The 22341-nt window shown below is 35.2% G+C and overlaps 1 protein-coding gene across 1 annotated transcript; it reads left to right on the top strand.

Moving 5' to 3' along the window:
* The first annotated feature begins 5419 nt into the window (after positions 1-5419).
* LOC150103351 (techylectin-5A-like) lies at positions 5420-21568 on the top strand. The gene is made up of 6 exons (XM_090398453.1): positions 5420-5481; positions 8853-9031; positions 11340-11485; positions 16490-16595; positions 20625-20789; positions 21291-21568. Exons 2-6 carry the CDS (start codon positions 8857-8859, stop codon positions 21566-21568), a joined length of 870 nt encoding a protein of 289 aa, XP_090254579.1. The 5' UTR covers positions 5420-5481; positions 8853-8856.
* Positions 21569-22341: the final 773 nt, after the last annotated feature.

The raw sequence follows: 22341 nt of genomic DNA, 5'->3' as shown, positions 1-22341 counted from the left end.
GGATTGAAGATGATTTCTCTATATTCCACGATTTTTCTCTCTAGTTCGTCACTGCAACGGAAGACGTTGGTAGATTTTTCCAGCAGACTTTGTGACTTTGGTTTTCATCATTAGGATTAGCTGAGAAAAGGATATGACTTGATAATGCACTCGCTCGCTGTCTCTTGTCAGTAATGTCCCTCATGTGTTCTTCCATACGCAATTCGACAGATTTGTCCGTCTGCCCAAAATAAAGAATATCACAATCACACAATATTTTATATACACCAGGGTATTTGAGTTGATGATGACAAGGTTTTGGGTGGCTAATTAAGAAACGGTCTCTTTATTTTAATACCTAAAGTTTGGAAACGTTATGTGGATGATGTCTTCATTGTTTGTAGCCATGGACATGAATCCCTTATGGTTTTCCTCGAACATCTCAATAGCCGACATCATAGTATTAAGTTTGCTGCCGAGCTTGAAAGGGATAATTCCTTGCCTTTTCTTGATGTCAAACTGACCCTCTCTTCTGGTAAACTCAAAATATCGATATATATATATATATATATATAATTATTTTATTTTATTTTTTTAAACTTGGGGATACTGTATATTAGGGTTACCAAGTAATTTTGGTGATGTGTGTGTGTGTATATATATATAACCAAGCTTATAAAAAAAAAAAAAAAATATATATATATATATATATATATATATATATATATATATAAAACCAAGCTTATAAAATTAAAAAAAATAAAATAATTACATATATATATATGTAATTATTTTATTTTATTTTTTTAAACTTGGGGATACTGTATATATGGTTACCAAGTAATTTTATAAGCTTGGTTATTTAACTCCTAATCCCAAGTATGCAAACAATTAAGTTTGCGCCTGAAACATAGTTCAAGTCTAAAGGTGGTTAAAGCTCTGATCACTATTCTTAGTATTTTCAATGCAAAGCACATCTCACTAAAAGATGTGTACCTGCAATTCATTATGAGTGGGGTCACTACCCAGACCGGTTTCAAACTTTTTTGAGGTCTCCTCAGTGAGTAGCTATACCCTAAATACCAAGGTTTTAGTAATATAGAGTCTTATCAACTTTACCTATAGAAGTTGCTGCAAGGTGTTTTTATTTTTAATAAGAATCTCTGGAGGAGATACAGATGTATTAATTTTTTAATCCTATATATATATATATATATATATCACAGAGATGTTATGAACAATGATTTCATAAATAAACTGAGTTCACAAATACTGTTCATTGGTTGATCCACGGCAACGTCAAAGACCGTCGTATAAATAAATGGGGCATCGTATAAATGGATACCGAGTAACAATTGAAAAGAGTCGCATGAACGGATCGTCGTAAGACTGGGTATTGGTGTACTTGTTATTGTAGAGGAGGGCGCTTAAGGTTAAACTTAAATGTTTCTTCTTATTTGCACACAGACTTCCCGGAATCTAAAATTCATTGAAGGCTTTGAAAAGAAATCTAACAGGCATAATATCGCCCCTAAAACTTTATCAATGTCTCCGCATTCACCACCTCATCCGACAATTCCCAACTCACCATCAATCTCCATTAAAAGTTATCCTACAGTCTCTTATCCACGAAGTTTTGTACAATTTCAAAACTATCCTCTGTCCATGTTGCTTTCTGAACTTTTGAAAAATATCGTGGATATTTATTTGGTAAGCTCCTCTTAACAATCTACATATATCATAATCATATCTCTTCACCTTTGCATATTTACAAACTATGTAAAGTATATTCCTCAACCTCTCAACACCACAAATGTTATACACAGGATTATATTTTTGCAAACCATGTATTTATTCGTGTCGGACTATAAATCCCATTTGTCTACCGACAGTTACCCAATCATTCTGATGCGTCAGTATAACAGCATCATTTTTAATAATTTTACTGAACTTTACATCATCTCTACGAACAATTCAATAATCTCTCCTTAGAAAGTACTCCAAATATTATCAACAGTGGTTAAACACAAGTGGTCCAAGAACTGAACCCTGTCGCACTCCACTGGTAAATCCATTCCTGAGAGATATCAGCTCCTGTATACACAGCAGTTTCATATTTTTTAGAGAGACAATTTCCCAATCAAATAATGGATTATCCACACCCATTTGCTGTAACTTCAACGTGCGGATCTCTCACGACCTTTCTGTCTGGGGCCTACATAACAAATACTACAAGAGGAGCAATGAATATCATAGACGCCTGATTTATTCATGGAGTGATGTGGTTTTGGTGGATGTAGGAATCTTGATATTTTTTGTACAGGTAAAAAAAAAACTATTTACATCTCCTGCAACTCCCTTGCTTAAACAAGAGTTCAAGAATGCAATCACGCTGCCTTAAATCAAAAATGTCACAGACAAAGTGACATTTTCAGAATCCCTACACAATACAATAAAAATCAAGGCTTAATTTTACATCAAGTTTGGTCTTCTTTCATCAAATTGTCAAGGACAAAGTGGCTGCGTTGCTCTGCGAATACAACATAAAAGGGGCTTTTTTTACCTTTACAAAAATATCAAGATTCCTACATCCAAACTTTAAGTGCCACGGACCTAGGATACAGCATGCGTGATACCACAGAACGTGATAGCAACAACTAGCAACATTAAAACACGCATACAGTAACGCATTTATCATTTATATTCTGGCTTATCAATTATTTAACAGTTGTGAAGTTATAAAAAACATCTAGTATGTGTAATTAATAGTTAATAGGCTTTTGTTGTGTAAAACGTTTATGTACCGATGATGTGAGTCTTACGACGAACGAAGCTTGTCGGGTTTTTAATAATTTTAATAAACTCCTTATGTTACAATGTGTTGTCAATACCGAAAACTTCTTATAGAATTGCTTAATCACAAAAACCTACGTGTAAATACTTGACTTTACCAACCCATGTTTTCTATATAGAAAATTTATCTCCCGATCCTATATTCTGTAATGTCGATCTATTCTACTGAGCCGATTATTCTCCCAGCTTATTTGAAATTTGCCATTAATATATTCATTGTCTGAAGTTTTCACTTCAAGTGATTACTTATCCTCTTTCACTCCCTCTACAAATAGGGATTGGAATGAGATTGGTGCGGAATTATGGCTCCGTCAACGACGATCACTAAATCATTATTATGCTTCGATGGTGTTTGTTTTTCGGGAACGAATAATTTATTTTAAGAATAAAAGCACCGTGTTTCCGGAACGAAAACTCTGTCACCTCCATACGAGACCAACGAATTCGCCTTCAGCAGAAAAGCTGTTATATGTCAGCGAGTCGCAGGCCACCAAGCGCAAAGTCTCTACATATGTACGTGGGTCCGAAGTAGCGGCAATTTTTTTTTTTTTTTTTTTTTTTTTTTGCTGGGGGAATTGAACTTATATGTTTTTGCGAGCTTGTTGATGTCGCCCTTTAGCGTCGCGTCTGTTTCCGGGAAGTTGTTAAGAATAACAGCATTATATTTTTATTTTCTTCTTGAACAGAGTTGTGCACTATTTTCGCAATAGGATTCAGGAGCTTATTTGTGTTTTTGTCGGATTAACACCATCGTATAGACACTGGCCGCGAATCACTTGGAGCTTTCTTTCCATCTTACTGGAATCAAGTTTGCCTGAGAAAGTCTCCTCAAGACCGTTCGAGGCTGTCAACTCGCTTTCCAAGGTTTAAACATTATTCAGCGAACGGGATAACACAGAGGACAGAAAAATGGCTTTTGATGGCTGATATTAGTTTGGATGCTGATTTAGTGATCTCTGCATAGCTAACATGCGTCAATGACAATCGTAATCACACATAAAATTCTGTTTTATTTCTCTGAGTCGGAGGTAGCTATACTCCAAGCTCTCCAATTCGATGGGCACTTTTGTCATGCGCGGTTGACATAGATCAAGGGTCGCCAAAGTTATTTGCCCGTCGACCCCTTCAAGAGTTTCTTGACTTGTTATCGACCCCCTATATTTTACTATTATGTAATTATAATAGGACAAGCAAAAAAAAGACGCTTATGTGAGATTTTAGATTGTTTATTTTATAGTTACAGTGTTTATTGTATGTATAATATAGTATATATTATTATATTACTATTACTACTACTATTACTATCACTAGTAATATCACTGGTATTACTAGTGATATTAATAAACTACTGGTATTAATATCACTGGTATTACTACCAGCGCTGCTCAACTCTTCAACATAGAGAAGTTTAGTTCGTGAATGAATAACGATTGAATTATAATATGTATGTTGATGAATTTTAGAACTTTAACGCGCACTTGTATGTCGATGCGCAAAAATGAGACTGGGATCGAATACTTGTAAGTATCAGTAAATAAGAACCACGCACGTGCTGCAATCTCGCTCCCACTGCGTCGGCCGACAGGAACCACCAACATCCGTTTATTGGTAAATACGTCATTTTGGCCTACTTGATTGGCCCCAGTAACTATTTTCATAACCTTACTCCATCTTACAGGTCCTATTCATGGACCTGTAAGATGGAGGTACTGATCCTACGATTCACTCTTAATTGCGTTGTCATTACCTCCATGTCTTTTGTCATGGAGGTAATCCAAGATAACCGAATTAAATATTACCCATACAATGATGTCTTATATTTTTCTGTCGACACCCAATCAACCCCTGAGCCCGAATCGACTCCTAACAATGTCATATCGACCCCTTTGGCGACCACTGACATAGATGAATCCCAAAACGATGTCTGAGGGATCTAGCTCACGGTTGATGTAAAAATCAAAGAGAACTTTTTCCGAGTCGCTCAAAGGTTAATGTGATTTGTCTAGAGTGTACTTTCAATTTGGTGTTAAAGTTAGAAAGAAAACACTTTTAAAAACGGTTAATTATGCGCACAAATTCCAGGTAATATATTCCGAGCCGCTACCTGTATCTGAGATGTAAATATAAAGAGATATTTGAGATGTCGATTCCCACCTTTTATATGTATCTTCCACTTATGAGAGATTTATAAATCTATAGCATATTATTATCTTGGGAGAACAAAAGCATTCTTTTAAAATAATTTTAATATTTTATTTATTTTTTTTTTGCATTTTTAATTTATTTTGTACGTAGTCCAAAAACCGTACTCTAGAAACCCAACGTTTTTCACGCTATTCCGGGCAAACTGTGATCGCAGTATGACACCGATGAATCTGAAATTGTGACTGCAAGGAAAGCGTGAGAACTACTATAATGTACAACAGCGCTAGCGATTATTGTACTCTGAAGGAGCAACCGGAACAGTCTAATAACCTACATAGAGATTTTGAGTCAGAACGTTGGTTATCGAGCGGAAGCAGAAGTGGCAATTGTTTTACTTCCTTAATTAATTGTGTTGTATATACATTAAGAACAACTTGTTTCAGTAAAGAAGTAACACTAGATATTTGCATTAATTGTAAATGAATGCATCGTTATCTTTATAAAGTAAGTTGCTATGGAAGTATTTTTCTTATCTCAAGCTTGTAATATTTTTTAAACTTCTATGAACAGAATGGCAAGTATTTATTTAATTAAGATTCAGAATTTTAGTATGTGATATACGATAAGTATATCACATACTAAAATACTTTTCTAACAAATATGGTTACGTTGTTTTCTTTTCTTACCCCCCCCCCTTATTGTATAGACCCTAATGCATAATTAGTTAGAACGTTGTCCATACGAGGAGCTGTGTCTTGTAATTCGCGCACGTTTAGTATATATTAGGACTTTAGTACTGAAGTTATAAATGTTTTGAACGGCGTCATTTCTCCCATTTCTTAGAGATTTATACACGATTTATTTTTCTTAGCATTATGCTCACTTAGATGCATTAGGATTTTAGATATACAAAGTAATAAACGTGACTTTGCAATCTGCTAATATGTACAGATACCAAAACGAATTTACGAAAAAATTATGGCATTGTTATCGTCGTGTTCTTTTCAATAAAAAAGATGTATTATTTAATTAAAAAGAAAACATTTTTTTAAAATCCAATTTAATAAAAAAATTGCTCTGTTTTTATTATCACCTGTAATAAGTTCTAAAAACGTAACCATAAATTTGCACAAAGTTGGGATAGTTGTTTCCGAAACCTGCTATGTATACAGATATTATCTTTTTTCTATTTTCTATTTGTATTTTCTATTGTATTTTTTTTTAATTATTTCACTTAAAGTATTGTGACAATCAAATGAATCTATACGATCATTCCTTTGACTGACTGTTTTAGTCCTCTCATTTTTAGTCATACTTTCCACGAGTATATGCATCAAGTATTTAGGTCCATTCTTCTTTCAACATGACCAATCATTGTTGGTTGCAGTCGCCTGGCTCGCAAATACTCCAGTTAATCACAAACGTACTCTGTTGAGTTGTGGTCAAGATCTTGCTGGTCAGCTAACTTGTTACACTTTGTTTTCCTCGACATTATCTTATCTCTTCCTAAGAGATGAGATAATGCAATGCTCTGGGTGCATTTTCCAGAAACATTCTATTTTCTTTAGCATTCATCTACCCAGATGCTAGGAGACTAAGGTCTAATTTTATGTCGTGAGAAATATAATTGGACCATTGCATCTTTGCCAAGAAACTTAGGTGTGACTAAGGCATGACAGATGATAACCTGCTCCTCGACACCTGCTAAGTAAACCAAATCACATGACTTAACGGGCGATATGACCCAATGATGTCGGAAAGGACGTCACATAGCGATCGAAGCGCCCCTTTACGTAAGACTAGGAACTCATGCCCTCCAAAGCATTCTGTTGAAAATTTGGAAACACATCGAATTTCAGAAAAGAGACAGGCCAAGTAAAATCCAGAAAAACTGCCATATATTGAATATGTAAAGTAATAATAAAAAACACAACATTATTAAAATATGTAAACAACAAAAGTCAACGTACTAACGATAACCATTGTTAGTTTCTTCGTTCCTATTTTTTAAAGATACGACCTTTTTTTGTTCCACTTATGCAAAAGAATGCAACTATTGTCATTCTGTTATTGTTTCTTTGGGGTGGGACCTTCCTGCAAGTAACTTCGCTATGTAAACTAATTTTCTTTCTATTAAACTCGGTGATTTTTTATAGCACAACACTACAAACATCTTGACGAAAGGACAATTAATTTTTAATGCTTTTATTTGTTCATAACAGTGTCACTTTCATTATTTGTAATCGATGTACGGTTAGTTTTGTCCCGAATATAATAACTGCTATATATTACAACGGTCTTTATTTTCCTTCTTCAAACAATGATCAGTTATTCACTAATTTCGAATAATTATACGATACTCGTCTATTTTGTCTCGACGCAAAGAAATCAAAACTTATTTAAGTTTATTTCTGACTACGCTTGGCATTATTTACATCGTACAAATTGAAAGGTGAAGTCGAAAAGTTATCCTTGTAAAAACTAATAAGTTAGATCGCATGCTGTGTGTTCTTCTGTTACAGCGACTTAAATACATTTATTAGTGAAGGTGTCACTGGTAGTATTTCTTCACTTCCAGTAATGAAACTTAATATCCAGTTTATATAAATGTGTAAAGTGCGATTTCCTTTGATGTGGAAATATCAGCTGTTATTTTTTCAAATTAGATTGAATACCACATTAATGTATGATGCGTATAAAGCTGAGCAGAAGAATGTTGGCTTATATACGTGTTGGTCTAGTAAACTTTAAACAACACAAATCACGTCAAAGGAACTCAAAATACCAAATCTGGAAAAGTACCTCTGTTTCGAGTTTCTCATATTGATTTTCTTCATGTTTTTGGACGTTGTTTGTTTGTGTATGAGTGGTAATTTGTTCGTTTCACTTAGTTTAAATTGTCAGGTTAGCTCCACAGAGCTAACTTCATCCTCACAATTGTCGATGCTTGGATAGGCTGATATCATTCCCCTTTTCGTGCTTTATAGTCATAAGAGTATATCTAAGTACCTTGTACTTTGCCTCTATAGGTTTTCTTGTTTACAGTCTCCACCTTGAAGGTTACATTCGAACATACTTCTTGAACCCAAACATTATGACCACCCAGCAAGTAGCACGTTATGCCTACTTTGGCCAAGATAACTGCTTGCACTTGTCTTGACATTGACTTCACAAGACCACGGAAGCTGGTCTGAGGTGTTCTGAACCAACTGGGCTAAATAATGTCCCCAAGGTCAGGGACTGACCGATGCTGAGTTCCACATAATCACTCAAATATTAAAATCATGAGAATTATGATCTCAGAGGAGCATCCGAAACGCTTGAATATGCTTTTCGAACCATTCTTCCATAATGTCAACCTTGTGGTACGGCGCGTTGTCTTGCTGGAAGAGTTCAGATTCATCAGATCACATTGTTATCATGTAGGGTAATATCTGCCTGAAACAATCAACTGGTAAGAATTAGTCGTTAAGGTGTGTTCACTGGGGATGAGAGGACTCAGTGATGTCCATTGGAACAATCTTCATACTAAGATATCGCCACCACCGGCGATCCGTGCAGTCTGGTTGGCCGGCAAGGTGTTCAAATTGACTCCACACGCATAATTCCATTTCCAAACCACGAATCTTTCCATATCCAAGTTTTTTCTTTATAAAATTTCTCTCCATCTGAAAACAAAAAATACACTATCACTCGTGCAAGGTTAAACAAGACATTTTTGACCAATTATTAGAGTCCGAAATAGTTATCGTCCCCCGAAAGACAGAGTTAAGTTAAAAGTATAGTAAATTTTTAAACGAACCAAATGACATTTTATTATTTATTGTGTAACGTTTTATTACAATTGATTATATATTTTTGCATTTATTATGTAGAGAAATGTCGAGCTTCTCAATGAAAGTCATATTGATTCTTGCGATAGCCATGATGTCCGTTAATGCCGACATAAACAATAATGAACCAAATGAAGAAACAACATGTGCAACAACAGACTTTCAACAACTGTTAAACACTGCAATTGAAATCATTGGCAAAGCGAAGAATTTAGCTCCAGGTATGACCGAAGTAGTATTTAAGTGTGAAAAGAAAATGTTTTCATTAACCGTCCAGATGACCAACAGTATGAAAGATTTATTTTTATCTGAAAGATATCATTAATAGTTAACATCTAGAAATATCTAAGATATATTTTATCTATGTTTAAAAATCAGAAAATATTTTAAATATAATTTTTTGACCTTCAATTTAGGAAAATTAAAAACTATACTCTGGTAAAACCAGATTATTTAGAATATGAAAATAAGTCTTTTTTTCATGTGTAAACAATGATAAGAGAAATGAACATAAAACTGTCTTTAGCCCGGACCCCCTGAAAGAGTATTTTCATGTACAATAGAGAGAACCATCAGTGCATTTCATTAAGCATGTTATTAATTCCTTTTGGTATCTTTATTAACCATCCTAGAGTGCCGCAAGGATGGTTAATAAAGAAGCAAAAAATTAATGATTAGCAACCATTTAAAACTTTATTCATAATTAATTAATATTATTTAAATTAATCGTTCGTTTATAGATGCAAATAATATCTTCTCTCTGCGTCTTAATTTTCGTTCTTTGAACATCACAAACTCTTTAATTTCATTTCGTATGGTGACTCAACGGCCGTGAGTCCCTTTTACGGAGAGGTACGGCACCACCTCAATCCCCTCTATTTTTATTGGGGCTCGGATCAGGCATAGCTGACAATTCAGACATATGGCTGGAAGGATTGTATTAGATATTCCTGATGCATCCGTGTGTGTTCAAGGGGCCGGTTTGCCTGTTTGCGGGATGAAAAACCCCAGTTAAGCTGGGGAGAAAAACCTTGCTGTCCACACCCAAGACCGGTGTGAAAGATCCTTAAGCTCCTCACGTCAGAGACGAGAATCGAACCCAGGACACTCTTTTCCCAGGCATATGGTTGCAAAGCGCACAGTATTAGGCTAACCGCGTGGGCTACGCAGTTCTGGTAAAGAAAGCCATCTCTTTTATAGGAATTGGGGAAACTGTATAGTCTAGTCATTAGAGGATGCTTAGATATTAACCTGTTCTATTGAACTGAGCAATATAGATGTCATTATTTGTTTGTTTTGTTGATGTGCGATTGTCCAGTTTTTTGTCAGTCTGGTTGGTCTTTATCGTTAGGAGATGGAGGCCTGGAATATCTTTAGGAGGTAGATGAATTGTATTACCAAGATTTACTAACCCTACTTATTGGAAGTAGGGTTAGTTCTGAAGTAGCTTGTCAAAGTTCAATTTTTGCTCCTCTCTATAGCGGGTTTTCGGATTATCCCCATAGATCAACCGCTGTTTTGTAGAAAGTATTTTGTCTTGGGCATACTATACGTAACGATACCAAGCAATTTTATAAACTAGGTTTTAATCCTTTTTTTCCCAAGTAAGCAAACAGCAAGTAAGTCAAGTTTGCGCTTGAATTATTTTCATGTCTTTGCATTATGGGACATGTATGGTGCTATGCATTAAGGGAAGAGCTACTATCAAGACGGTTTCGACCCTTTGGGAGATACTAAGGAAAGTGATCAGAGCTTACTCCAACTTTACCACGAGTTTCTCAGACCTGAAAATAATTCAGGCGCAAACTGGATTTGCTTGTTTGCTTACTTGGGAAAAAAGGATTATTATATTATATAAAATATTATATATTATATTATAATATTATATATATATATATATATATATATATATAATATTTTTAGCAATTTCTATAGGTATTATATTATCATATGTAATTAAGTAAATTTTTGTGTATTATGTAATATGTATTAATTCATTCTAGCTTTCGCTGTCTCCAACCTAGCCTCACCTTTGAACATTTTTGCACCTGGGGTGCCTAGCTGCTCATTCTTCCTTATACACTGCTCCTAATGTACTAGAAAAGTACCAAAATAATATAGTTGCATTGGTGTTTTTTCTGTTGATAAGCACACTATTTTGAACTGTATTTAAAAATTGACATCTTAAAACGTTTTGTTAACTTTGCGAACATTTTTTCATTAAAAGTTTATTTGGAAATTCTGTACAATCCCAAATATGTTTAGTAACGAAATCGGTCGTGAAATAACGCATGCGCAAACAAGAAGCAATGCAACGAATGATGAGCAATAATATTTGATATTATTACCTTAAATGCACGTACAAATACACTGATGAAATCAGTATATTTGCGTAGTTGGTTGCATTTTTTATCTACCAAAGAAATATCTGAATTATTTAACAAACAAATAAGTCTAATTTGCTAAGACTGAGTCGCTAATTGGCTGTCTATTAACTGACTTTTTTTTCTTTCTTTTTTTAACTGATAGATGGAATGAAACCAGTTGACTGTGCTAATATTTTCGCTAGCGGATACAAGACAAGTGGAGCTTATACTATCTGGCCGCAAAGTCGGCTTGTTTCTGGAAGTTTTCTAGTGTATTGTGATATGGACACAGATGGAGGAGGATGGACGGTATGTCTTATACAAATTACAAAGTTATATGCGAGCCCTATGGTATTTGAAATTTTGTAGAAAAGAATAGTGTAATATTGTATTTATATAAATAATTTTGTAACTTTTTATCTGCATAAGAAATGCTAATAAAAATTTTATAAAGACAGAAAGTTATTTTTAAAATTATATATATTTAAGAATTATAATTTAATACACCATCTCATTTTTATAATAAATAGAATACATATTTAAAGAATGCTTTTATGGAAATAAAACACATTCTTACCTTCTATTCTGCAAACAAAGCAGATTCACAATATCTAAAACTCACTAATCACCACTGAAATCAAAAAACATTCTTCGCAACAACAACCATCACGCGAGACTACTATCTGGCCCTAGCCCGTTCTATTCGCCATCATACGTATCCGAAATATATCTTAACATTTCGTACACAAGAATGGAGAATGTAAACGATATTAAGGACGCCATTCAACAGCTAAACAAAGATATGTCACTTGACATTCTCAAATTCATCCTTAAGAAATTTGATACAGACTATCCTGGTTGCTTGAATCTCTTCACTCAAGTAAATGACACTGAAGATGATGATTTGGACATAGAAGAGGACATTACACCTGTTCTACCTACAAAGATTCCCCGACAGTTCGATTGTTCTCATGAGGAACAATCTAATAAAAGACGAAGAACATCGGGAGGTGAATTGGAAGATAATGTAACAACTCAACAAAATCAGATCTCCCAAGACAGAAAAGAAAAGGTCCCTCCAGTTATCCTTCGAGATAAAGACAAATGGACCTCAGTCTCAAGATCCCTAGGAGAACATAATATCAATTTTTCCTGGGCAAGAAATACTGAAGAGGGTGTAAAGATCCACCCTACCACTGTCACTGATTATCGCTTGATGACGAAAATGTTTGACAACTCAAAACTGCCCTTCCACACCTTTGCGCTAGCAAGCGAGAACTTAAAGGTAGTTCTAAGAGGAGTGGCTGAAGGCATCACAACTGATGAGATCACAGCTGACTTCATCAATCAAGGACTGACTCCAACCAAAGTCAGTAGAATGTTGAGGTCAGATAAAACACCAATGCCACTGGTGTTGGTCGAAATCTCCAACACACAAAAAAGCATCTATGAAGTAACAGATATCTGTAAGCTTAAAATCACAACCGAACCTCTAAGGAAGAAGACATCGGCAGGGCAGTGCCACAGATGCCAGAGGTTCGGGCATGCCCAAAAACTGTGCAGAGCTGCATATAGATGCCTAAAATTCGGTGAGGGTCATCAAACCAACTCCTGCACCAAACCCAGGTCGACACCTGCCTGTTGTGCCAACTGTAGAGGACCACACCCCTCTAATTACAAGGGTTGCCTTTTCCATCCAAAAAACCGTGGATCATTAAGAAGTAACCACGCTCCTCCAAGAAATGACACAATGCACATGCAAGCAGTTCCCCCTCCAGATCATATTACCTCACATTCGACAACACAGGAAGGCACTCGACCCTCAACCATGTCCAAATCATATGCGGAAGCGGTAAGAACCCAGACTTCTTCATCGCAAGAGCGACAAGCTCTAATCTCACATCAGCTTTAACCTCGTCACTTGCAACAATGCTGCATGAATTCAGCAAAGCAAGCACCTCACCATCCTCCAGAAAAAGATTCTACCTAGAAACCCAATCCATATTAACAGCTCTCTATAATGTTTAAAAAATTTAAACCAAATTCTCTCATGATAACAGCATGAAATGCCAATGGCTTAACAAACAAAATTCTCGCGCTGCAAGAATTTGCAAAAAGATACAATCCAGACATAATCTTGATCAGTGAATCCCACCTCAGACCATCAATCAACCCAAAACTAAGAGGTGTTATTTTATACAGGACAGACAGACTTAACTCTAGTGGAGGCGGAACAGCTATTTTTATCAAAAATTATTTAAGCCACAACTCGCTGACCAACCCCCAAACTCTAAACCTTGAGGTGACGGGTGTGGAAGTGCACACTAGTAACGCTGGCAAACTCAAAATCTACGCAGCGTACAATCCTCCCAGTATTCCACTATTGACAGCATACTTAGACTCCATCCTCGGCTCCACGGATTCCATAATTATAGCTGGAGACCTTAACTCCAAACATACGGCCTGGTTCAGTTCGTCAATCAACACCAAAGGCCGTACCTTATACAACTACACATTACTCAACTCATCAATAGTAGCTGGACCCACTGAGCCCACCCACTACAGCCCATCAGGAAGTTCTGATGTATTAGACATAGTTATCCTCAGAAACATCAAATATCAATACCAGCTGGAGACAGTAGAAGAGCTTAACTCAGATCATAATCCCATCCTACTCAGGTTAGGACTTCAAGACCAGCTCTCTCCCCATCATTCTTTCATACCATGGGACAAGCTGTCTAAGGTTCTACCAATCCACATCGGTCCTCCCCTGTCATTCGTAAAAAAGAAGAAATAGATCATGCTGTAAACAATTTAACTAGGCAAATCAACACAGCAATAGCATCAGTCACTCAAACCACTGTCTTTCACGCTCCTAACTGGATCCCAGAAGAGATAATGGACCTGATTTTAGCCAAAAACAAGGCCAGAAAGCGATATCACAACACCAGAGCCCCGCAGGACAAAGCAACCTTAAACACTTTGAACAGACAGGTTCGAGAAGCCCTCCAGGTCCACAGGAACTCCAAATAGGAAACCAAACTGAAGGAAATCAACCCAGAAGATAACTCCATGTGGAAGTTTGTAAAATCTCTTCGTACCAAAAGACAACCACTTCCCCCTTTAAAGACCAATCTTGGAGTTGCACACACAGATGAAGAAAAAGTAGAAGCCCTAATTGACAATTTGGAAAATCAATGCAGCCCATCTTATGCAAATTTAAATATCAATCTTATTTACAAAGTTCATCGTAAAGTTAGATATGCACTAAGTCAGCCTAAGGATGATTCAGAAACCATCACCCCTACATCTCCAACAGAAATAATAAATATCATTTCCCATCTGAAGAATAAAAAGGCCCCCGGCCCGGACGGCATTACCAATAGAATAATAAAGCTACTCCCACGGAAAGCCATAATTCATCTAGTTAATATTACCAATTCCATTTTAAGATTCCAATACTTTCCCTCTGATTGGAAAATCGCGGACATTATACCTCTGAAAAAACCTGGTAATAACCCACAACTTCCCCAAAGCTACAGGCCCATCAGTCTTCTTTCCTGTCTTGGCAAAGTAATAGAAAAGGTCATCCTATCAAGACTACAATCAGCAGTGGACCAACAGAAAATAATCCCAAATGAGCAATTTGGGTTTCGCAAAGCTCACAACACGGTGCAACAAATTCACCGACTAACAGAACATATCACTCTTGGCTTTAACTGGCACCTTCATACTGCTGCTGTATTTTTGGATTTTGCCAAGGCCTTTGATAAGGTCTGGCATCAAGGCCTTATCTTCAAACTAATTGAAAACAATATCCCAATTAAACTAGTGAAACTCATATATTCATACATCAATGAAAGATACATGCAAGTAAAACTCAACGGAATTGTTTCTTCAAAGCGCAAAATCCTGGCGGGAGTACCTCAAGGTTCTCTTCTGGCCCCAATACTTTTCACAACTTACATGGCAGATATTCCTCTCAACTCAAAAACAACTACTACGGCTCTTTATGCCGACGACACCGCTATTCTAGCTAGATCGCTCAGCCCTCACCTAGCAATCACTAGTCTCCACGGAAGTATCAATGAGCTAGCAAACTGGTTCACCAACTGGAGAATTCAAGTAAACCCCCTCAAAAGCTCAGCCATGATGTTTTCAAGAAGAAAGATCTGCAACAAAGAAGACATCCTGCTCTCTGGTCAAAAGATCCCATGGCATTCAGAGACCAAATATCTTGGGGTATTGATGGATAAGAAACTCCTTTTCAACAAACACATCAATCTCATTTGCTCCAAATCTTCCATAGTCATAGCTCAGCTCTACCCATTGATCAACCGCAAGAGCAAATTGAACCTACATAATAAATTGCTTCTTTACCGGATGGTAATACGTCCAGTCATCACCTACGCCTCACCAGCATGGAGTCACACTTCAAGATCAAACATTTCAAAATTACAGAGAATCCAAAACAAATGCCTTAGGATGATCCTGGATGCACCGTGGTTCATCAGAAATTCACAAATTCACCGAGAAACCGGCACTCCATACATCTCCTCCCTTCTTCGTGATCTTGCAGAAAAATTCTTCGTGAAGTCAAGTTCACATTCAAACCCACTAATCGTGCAAGCTGTCAATTACAACGAGACTGATTACTACAAACACAAAAGACCGAAGGCTATTCTTCTCTCAACCGATCATAGCTAACACTACTGCCCTCAGAGGGCGAGCTTAATTGCTCACAAATCTCCCATTCCCAAATAACTCTCATTACAGATAAAGGGGAATGTGAAAAGCACTTGTGCTTCACCAATCCTGTCAGTAACGTCAATGGTCAAAAATGGAAATAAAACACAGTTTTTTTTCTAGATGTGTTGACGGTCTATAGTAATTTTCAAGTCTAGAATCATTTTTTTTTTTTGCAACAAGGCGGGAATAAATAGTTGAGAGCCTGTTTGTGTAATAATAATTTCTTGTATGTAATAATAATTTCTTGTATATTGAAGTACTACAGATATATTGGATGATCGGTACTTTGTAAATTTTCCTTTTGTGGCATTTCAAAAAATGGGAATATTTTCCTTTATGTCATTAAAATAAAAAAAATGATAATAGAGAATAGAATTATTTCAAAAAAAAAATTATATTTGACAACTATGTGAATATTTTCAAATTTTAGTTATTCAGTATTCTAGCAAGTTAACTGCAGGAATTTGTACTTGGAACAAGTTATTTGTTGTATTATGATTTCTAAATTACTCAAATATACTAATATATTCAAAGATTATTTTAAACGATTCGATTTTTATTTAGGTTATACAAAGAAGAGGAGATTACGGGAAATCAAAATACTTTTTCTTCAGAAATTGGGATGATTATGAAACAGGATTTGGAGATGTAAGGCAAGATTTTTGGCTGGGTAAGTTTCCTGTTATTAATAAAACTTCGAAATATGAAAAACAAATTCTGCAGTTTTCATAAAAATGAAATATCTTAATGTAGATAACAGAACTGAAGAAAAATAATAAATGCTTTCTTTCATCGAACTCCAACATATCTCTAATCCTCAGAGAAATGATTCAAAATGGAATTTTAGGTTGTTGTTTATTGCTTTTATTTTCCTTAATTATCTAAAATCAATCGAATATTGCTAAGAATAATTTTCGTAATCTATTATTTTTCAATGGCATTTTTTCATAGGAATATGTTTTATAAATGATAGTTTCAAAAGCGACAACTTTTAAATATATTTTAAAAAATGTGACTAATTATAACCTGCATAAGTAATGCTAATATAGATTACGTGGAGATAGAAAGTTATTTTTGCAAAACTATATATATAAGAATTATTGTTTAACACACCATTTTACATTTCGAATAAATGTAACACATATTTATTAAACGCTAGAGAATGTGCAAAAGTAATACCTCATTCTTTCTTTCCAGAAAATGGATTTATCTTTTTCGAAAAAATCTTCAAGTGTCTGATTCGGACCCTTTAAGAGCGATTTATTCTGTGATCACATCAAAAGTATTGTCCCTATTCACCTTTTCCAGACAGGTTTTAATTTACATTCGAATGAAATCCTCTGCAGTAATAATTTCAATGAAAGCAGCATTAATGTGGTGGAACTAGAGACTACTACTCCTATTCAGTCAGTGAGTAATCTGTAGATGTTTCTTCTGTGACGGAATCACTGTTAAATATAATAGGAGGAATTACTAACTGCCAGTCGAGCACACATTTATATTTACTGTATATATGTGTGTGTTATGTTCCATCGAGTCGTTTTCGACTCCTGGTGATTCTATGAATATACATTCTTCATTCACATCTGCCCTTGGCCATATCTTTCAGAATTTCGAAGCGCATTCCAGTTGCTTCTTTACTTCTTCCACCCATCTAATTCTTTAAGCTCCTCTTTTCCTGATTCCATCAACTTTAGCAAGCATCATCATCATATACTCCAGACTGTCATGTCCGAAATATGACAATTTTTGCTTGATGATCATAGATTCGAGGGAGCAATCTGGCTTTATTCTGTCAATCACTGATTTATTGGTTTGCTTTGCAGTCCATGGTATTCTTAGTAAGAAACCCATAATTCAAATGCATCTATCTTTCTTCTTTCACTCTTTCTCTGGGTTCAACTATTACATCTATACAGTACCACATGGAATACCATTGCTTTCACGATTCTGATTTTCTTTGCGAGGCTAATATCTTTATCTTTAAAGATCTTGCTTAAATTTGTCATTGCTTTCTTTCCGAGTAATAATCATCTTCTGACTTCTTCAGTACAATAACCATCTTGATCAATTCGGGATCCTAGGAGGATAGAATTGTTAACTGCTTTCATTTTCTCCCCATCTACTTCAAAATTTATGACGTTCACATGTTGCCATAACTTTTGTCTTTTTGAGGTTAAGTTTAAGACCATATTTAGCACTTTCTTCTTTAACGTTCATAATAAGTTCCTCCAAATCTTCTTTGCATTCTGCTAGCAAGGTGGCAACATCTGCATATCTCAAATTATTAATATTTCTTCCACCAATTTTAATTCCAACTGAAACTCCTCCAGCCCTGCCATTCTTAAAATGTATTCGCTGTACAATTTAAACAGGCACGGAGGCAAAATACATGTCGTACCCCTTTACCTATTGTGAAATACTCAGTTTCTCCAAGATTCGACAGTAGCTTCTTGTTCATAATAAAGATTCCTCAAAAGGATAATAAAATACTCTGGTACTCCCATTGTTCCTAGCAGATTCCACAGTTTAACATGATCTACAGAGTCAAAAGCCTCTATAGTCAAGGAAACAAAGGTAGATATTCTTCTGATATTCCTGTGCTCTTTCTATTATCTATCTCACATTGGCGATCTGATCTCTCGTTTCTCTGCCTTTTCGAAATCCTGCCTGTTCATCTGGCATTTCTCTCTTTATGAATGGTTCCAGTCTTTTCTGAATGATGTTAAGTAAGACTTTACTTGCATGAAAAATCAGTGCTATAGTTCTGTAATTTTCGCACTCTCTCGCCTTTCTTCAATAAAGGTATATAAACTGATTTTTTTCCATTCCCTAGGCCATGTAGTTGTGATCCAAATTCGCTGACATAGAGCTGTTAAAATTTTAACTGCCTCTTCTCCTAGGGGTTTGAGCAGCTCAATGTGTATTCCATCTCCTCCTGGTGCTTTCTTACTGGATAGCTGTTGCAGTGCTCACCTCACTTCACTCTCCAGTGGTACTGTCTCCTGTGTATAATCCAGCTATTCAAATTTCTCAGTAATTTTGGAGTCCTTTCTGTATAGGGCTTCTGTGTACTCTTTACATCTTTCTTCGATGTCTGCAGCTTCTGTAAGATATCCTTTGTGTTTACTTTTCAATACTGTCACCTTGGCACTAAACTTCCCTATTAGTTCTCTGATCTTTTTGAAAGGATCTCTTGTTTTTCCTTTCTCGTTTTGGTCTTCTATTTGTTGGCATTCCTGGTAAAAGTATTTTCCCTTGTCACTTCTGGCTTGCCGTTGAAACTCTGCATGCAAATGCCGTACTTCCTGCAAATATCATGTGGCCTTCATTTCCCTCCTTTACTGAGCAGTTTTGACGGCATCTTCTGATAGCCATTTAGACTTCTTCTTATAAACTGTTGGAATATTCTTCTATGCTTCTGTTTTAATTATATTTTAATCTCTTCCCACAGTTCACTTGGCTTTCTTTCACAGAAATGGAGTGTGTTGAATCTGTTATGTATACTAATATTGTATTCAGCTGGTATGTTTCTAAGATCATATCTGATCGACATTTGTGTTGCTTTCAGTTTCAGTAATTTCACGTGTATCGTAGCCACTAATAACGCATGGTCTATTCCACAGTCTGCACCTGGAAAAGTCTTAGACTGAATTGCATTTCTCCATCTTCTTTGTCCAAGTATATAGTCAGTTTGATTTCTATATTGTCCATCAGGTGATATCCATGTGTACAATCTTCTTTTGTTATGTTTAAAGCAGATGTTAGCAACAAGCAAAGAATTCCCTGCACAAACCTCAACTAATCTCTTCCCTGCAGTGTTACGAATACCTAAACCAAAATGACCTGTTATTCCTTGTTCCTCACTCTTTCCCACTTTTTTCATTCCAATCTCCCATAAGTAGCCATAAATCTAGCTTTGGTGTTGCATCTGTCACTTCTTGTAACTTGCCATAAAATTCTTCAATGTCTTCTTCTGGTGCCTCTGTAGAGGGTGCGTAAACCTGAATGATGGTCATATTCATTGGATGTCCACTCACTCTGAGAGAAATGATTCTGTCACTCACTGGATTATAACCTAATGCATACCTAGCCATCATTTTTCTGAGTTACGACTTGTCTCATGTCCTGAGTAATACACGTATGGTGTCCATTGACTATACGTGTATTACTGAAAATGGCCCATCTAAGTTCACGTATTCCCAATATATCCGGTTTCTTGCGCTCCATTTCCATCTTTATTATTTCTATAATTATTATTATTATTTCTTTATTAATAATTTATTATTATTTAAATTTAAGCAAATAAATATATATATATATATATATATATATATATATATATATATATATATATATATATATATATATATATATATATATATATATATATATATATATATATATATATATATTTGAATTTATATATTTATAAAATTATATAAATATATTTACATTTTTTCATCCAAAAATAAACAATCCGGTATCAGAAAAAGTATAAAGAAATAAATGAAATATTAGGAAACTTTGAAATATCTAACTTTTTTAAATAGCATATTATAATTTACAAAAAAATTTATTTCTTAATTTCTTCAGTGTTTTTAAATTTAAGCCAAATAAGAGAGGAAATTGCCCTAGATATTAGTCCTATTAGCTAGATAAGATAAGAATCAAATAACCGACATCCGATTTATTGCAGGAAACAACTTAATAGCTGCATTGACGAATCAGAAGATGTATTCGCTAAGAATAGACATGAAGGATATGCTTCAAGAGTCAAAATTGGCTTTGTATGACTCTTTCTGGATAGACGATAAAAGTTACAAGTATACACTTCATGTTGAGGGATTTACTGGAAATGCTGGTAAGCGAAATCTTGTTTAAATCGCTGTGCCCTATTTATTAGAAAAGAGAAGCAGATATCAATCTATTGAGTCAAACATTCGCGTTAAGATTTTTTTTAAAGTCTTAGCAACTTTTTTAATTATTATTATTGATGTTATCAGGTTGTTAAAAGCGAGTGATAAAGTCAAATAAGAATTCCTGTATATGGATCAAAGAGAAGAAATATCTTACTCGAGTGCATTTGTTTTTTAAATTTTTCAGTTAATAAAACCTCTCCGTAAAGAAGACTTCTAAATAAATTAAATACAACTGTTATTGTAATGAGAAATGGTTTAATGAATGATCATTGATTTCACAGACTTTCATCGATTCATCAACGTCAAATGCCAAATCGTGTTTTTACTGTATATAATCTTAAAGTTAACGATAGTGTAAAAGAAAAATTATTGTGTACCTTGAGCATGTTAAGTATGCCTAATTTAAGTTTTCCATATGAAAACGAATTTTTTTTTTCTTACAGGAGATTCATTTTCAAGCCATAACGGACAAAAGTTTACCACCAAGGACAATGACAACGATTCCGCAACAAACAACTGCGCACAGAATTACAAAGGAGGTTGGTGGTACAATAATTGTCATGTATCCAATTTGAACGGACTGTATTTGAACGGCAGTCATACTTCTTTCGCCGATGGGATTGAATGGCACACGTGGATGGGATATAATTACTCTCTCCCTTTCGTAGAAATGAAAATCAGACCCTTGTTTTTCCTGAGAGAAGAAACTGTTCCCATGTAACAGTTTTTGAAAAGTGTAAAGAATTTCATTCATCTCGAAATGTAGATAGAATGTTAATCTATTAAAATAATGCATGCCTTTCGGTTAAAGTTTCCTTTCTAAATACAACAGATAAGGAATTATAAATAATGGCAAAATAGTAACTGTTCTTTGTAGCAAAACATTCCATTGTCCTGCTGGGACATCGGTAATACATGGCTTTCATCACTGGTTGGAAAACAACCAACTTGGTTTTTCGAATCTTGAAATAATATTGAAGAGTCTTGATGTTTAGATTGATATTTACGATACATATCGATCTATGTTTGGTTAATATTGCAAACAAAAAATAATCTGATTACACCTAAAACTGAATCGAATGATGATGTTCTAATGTACATCCTGAATCCCAAAATTTGTTAAATATCTTCTATCGAGAGTGGAGATATTTTAAATATAATTTCAACACTGTCGTGCCGCTGCTGACTTAGTAGAATGAAAACTGTGAATATTTGATAAATTTTTGTAACCAATGTTTTTTTTTTTTTTTTGTAAGAATTTGAAGTACTGAATTTCATTCAAATGCATTCTGCCAGAATATAAAATAAGCGGAAAAAGAAGACTCGGAAGACCAAGAAAGCGATGGCATGAGACCGGAACAGGCTACCCAGCTTAAAATCCATGTTAGGGAGAAGAAGAAGAAGAAGAAGAGCATCCTACCAGAATTATGGAAGAAGTCTGCATTGCTTGTTGTCAAATGAATCGAAGAATAAATATTCTATTATATAATCGCG

Source organism: Typopeltis vanoorti, chromosome 9 (genome assembly GCF_054136105.1).
Source record: "Typopeltis vanoorti isolate ZY-2024b chromosome 9, IOZ_Tvanoo_1.0, whole genome shotgun sequence".
Lineage (NCBI taxonomy): Eukaryota > Metazoa > Arthropoda > Arachnida > Uropygi > Thelyphonidae > Typopeltis > Typopeltis vanoorti.
Note: the sequence above shows the minus strand (reverse complement) of the source record. Positions and strands in the feature narration are given on the sequence as shown.

Bases quoted from the DNA above. Each gene is read 5' to 3' on its own strand.
- LOC150103351 (XM_090398453.1), top strand. From the start codon at position 8,857: ATGTCGAGCTTCTCAATGAAAGTCATATTGATTCTTGCGATAGCCATG. The intron at 9,032-11,339 runs GTATGACCGAAG...TTTAACTGATAG, and splicing joins AGCGAAGAATTTAGCTCCAG to ATGGAATGAAACCAGTTGAC. The intron at 16,596-20,624 runs GTAAGTTTCCTG...GATTTATTGCAG, and splicing joins AAGGCAAGATTTTTGGCTGG to GAAACAACTTAATAGCTGCA.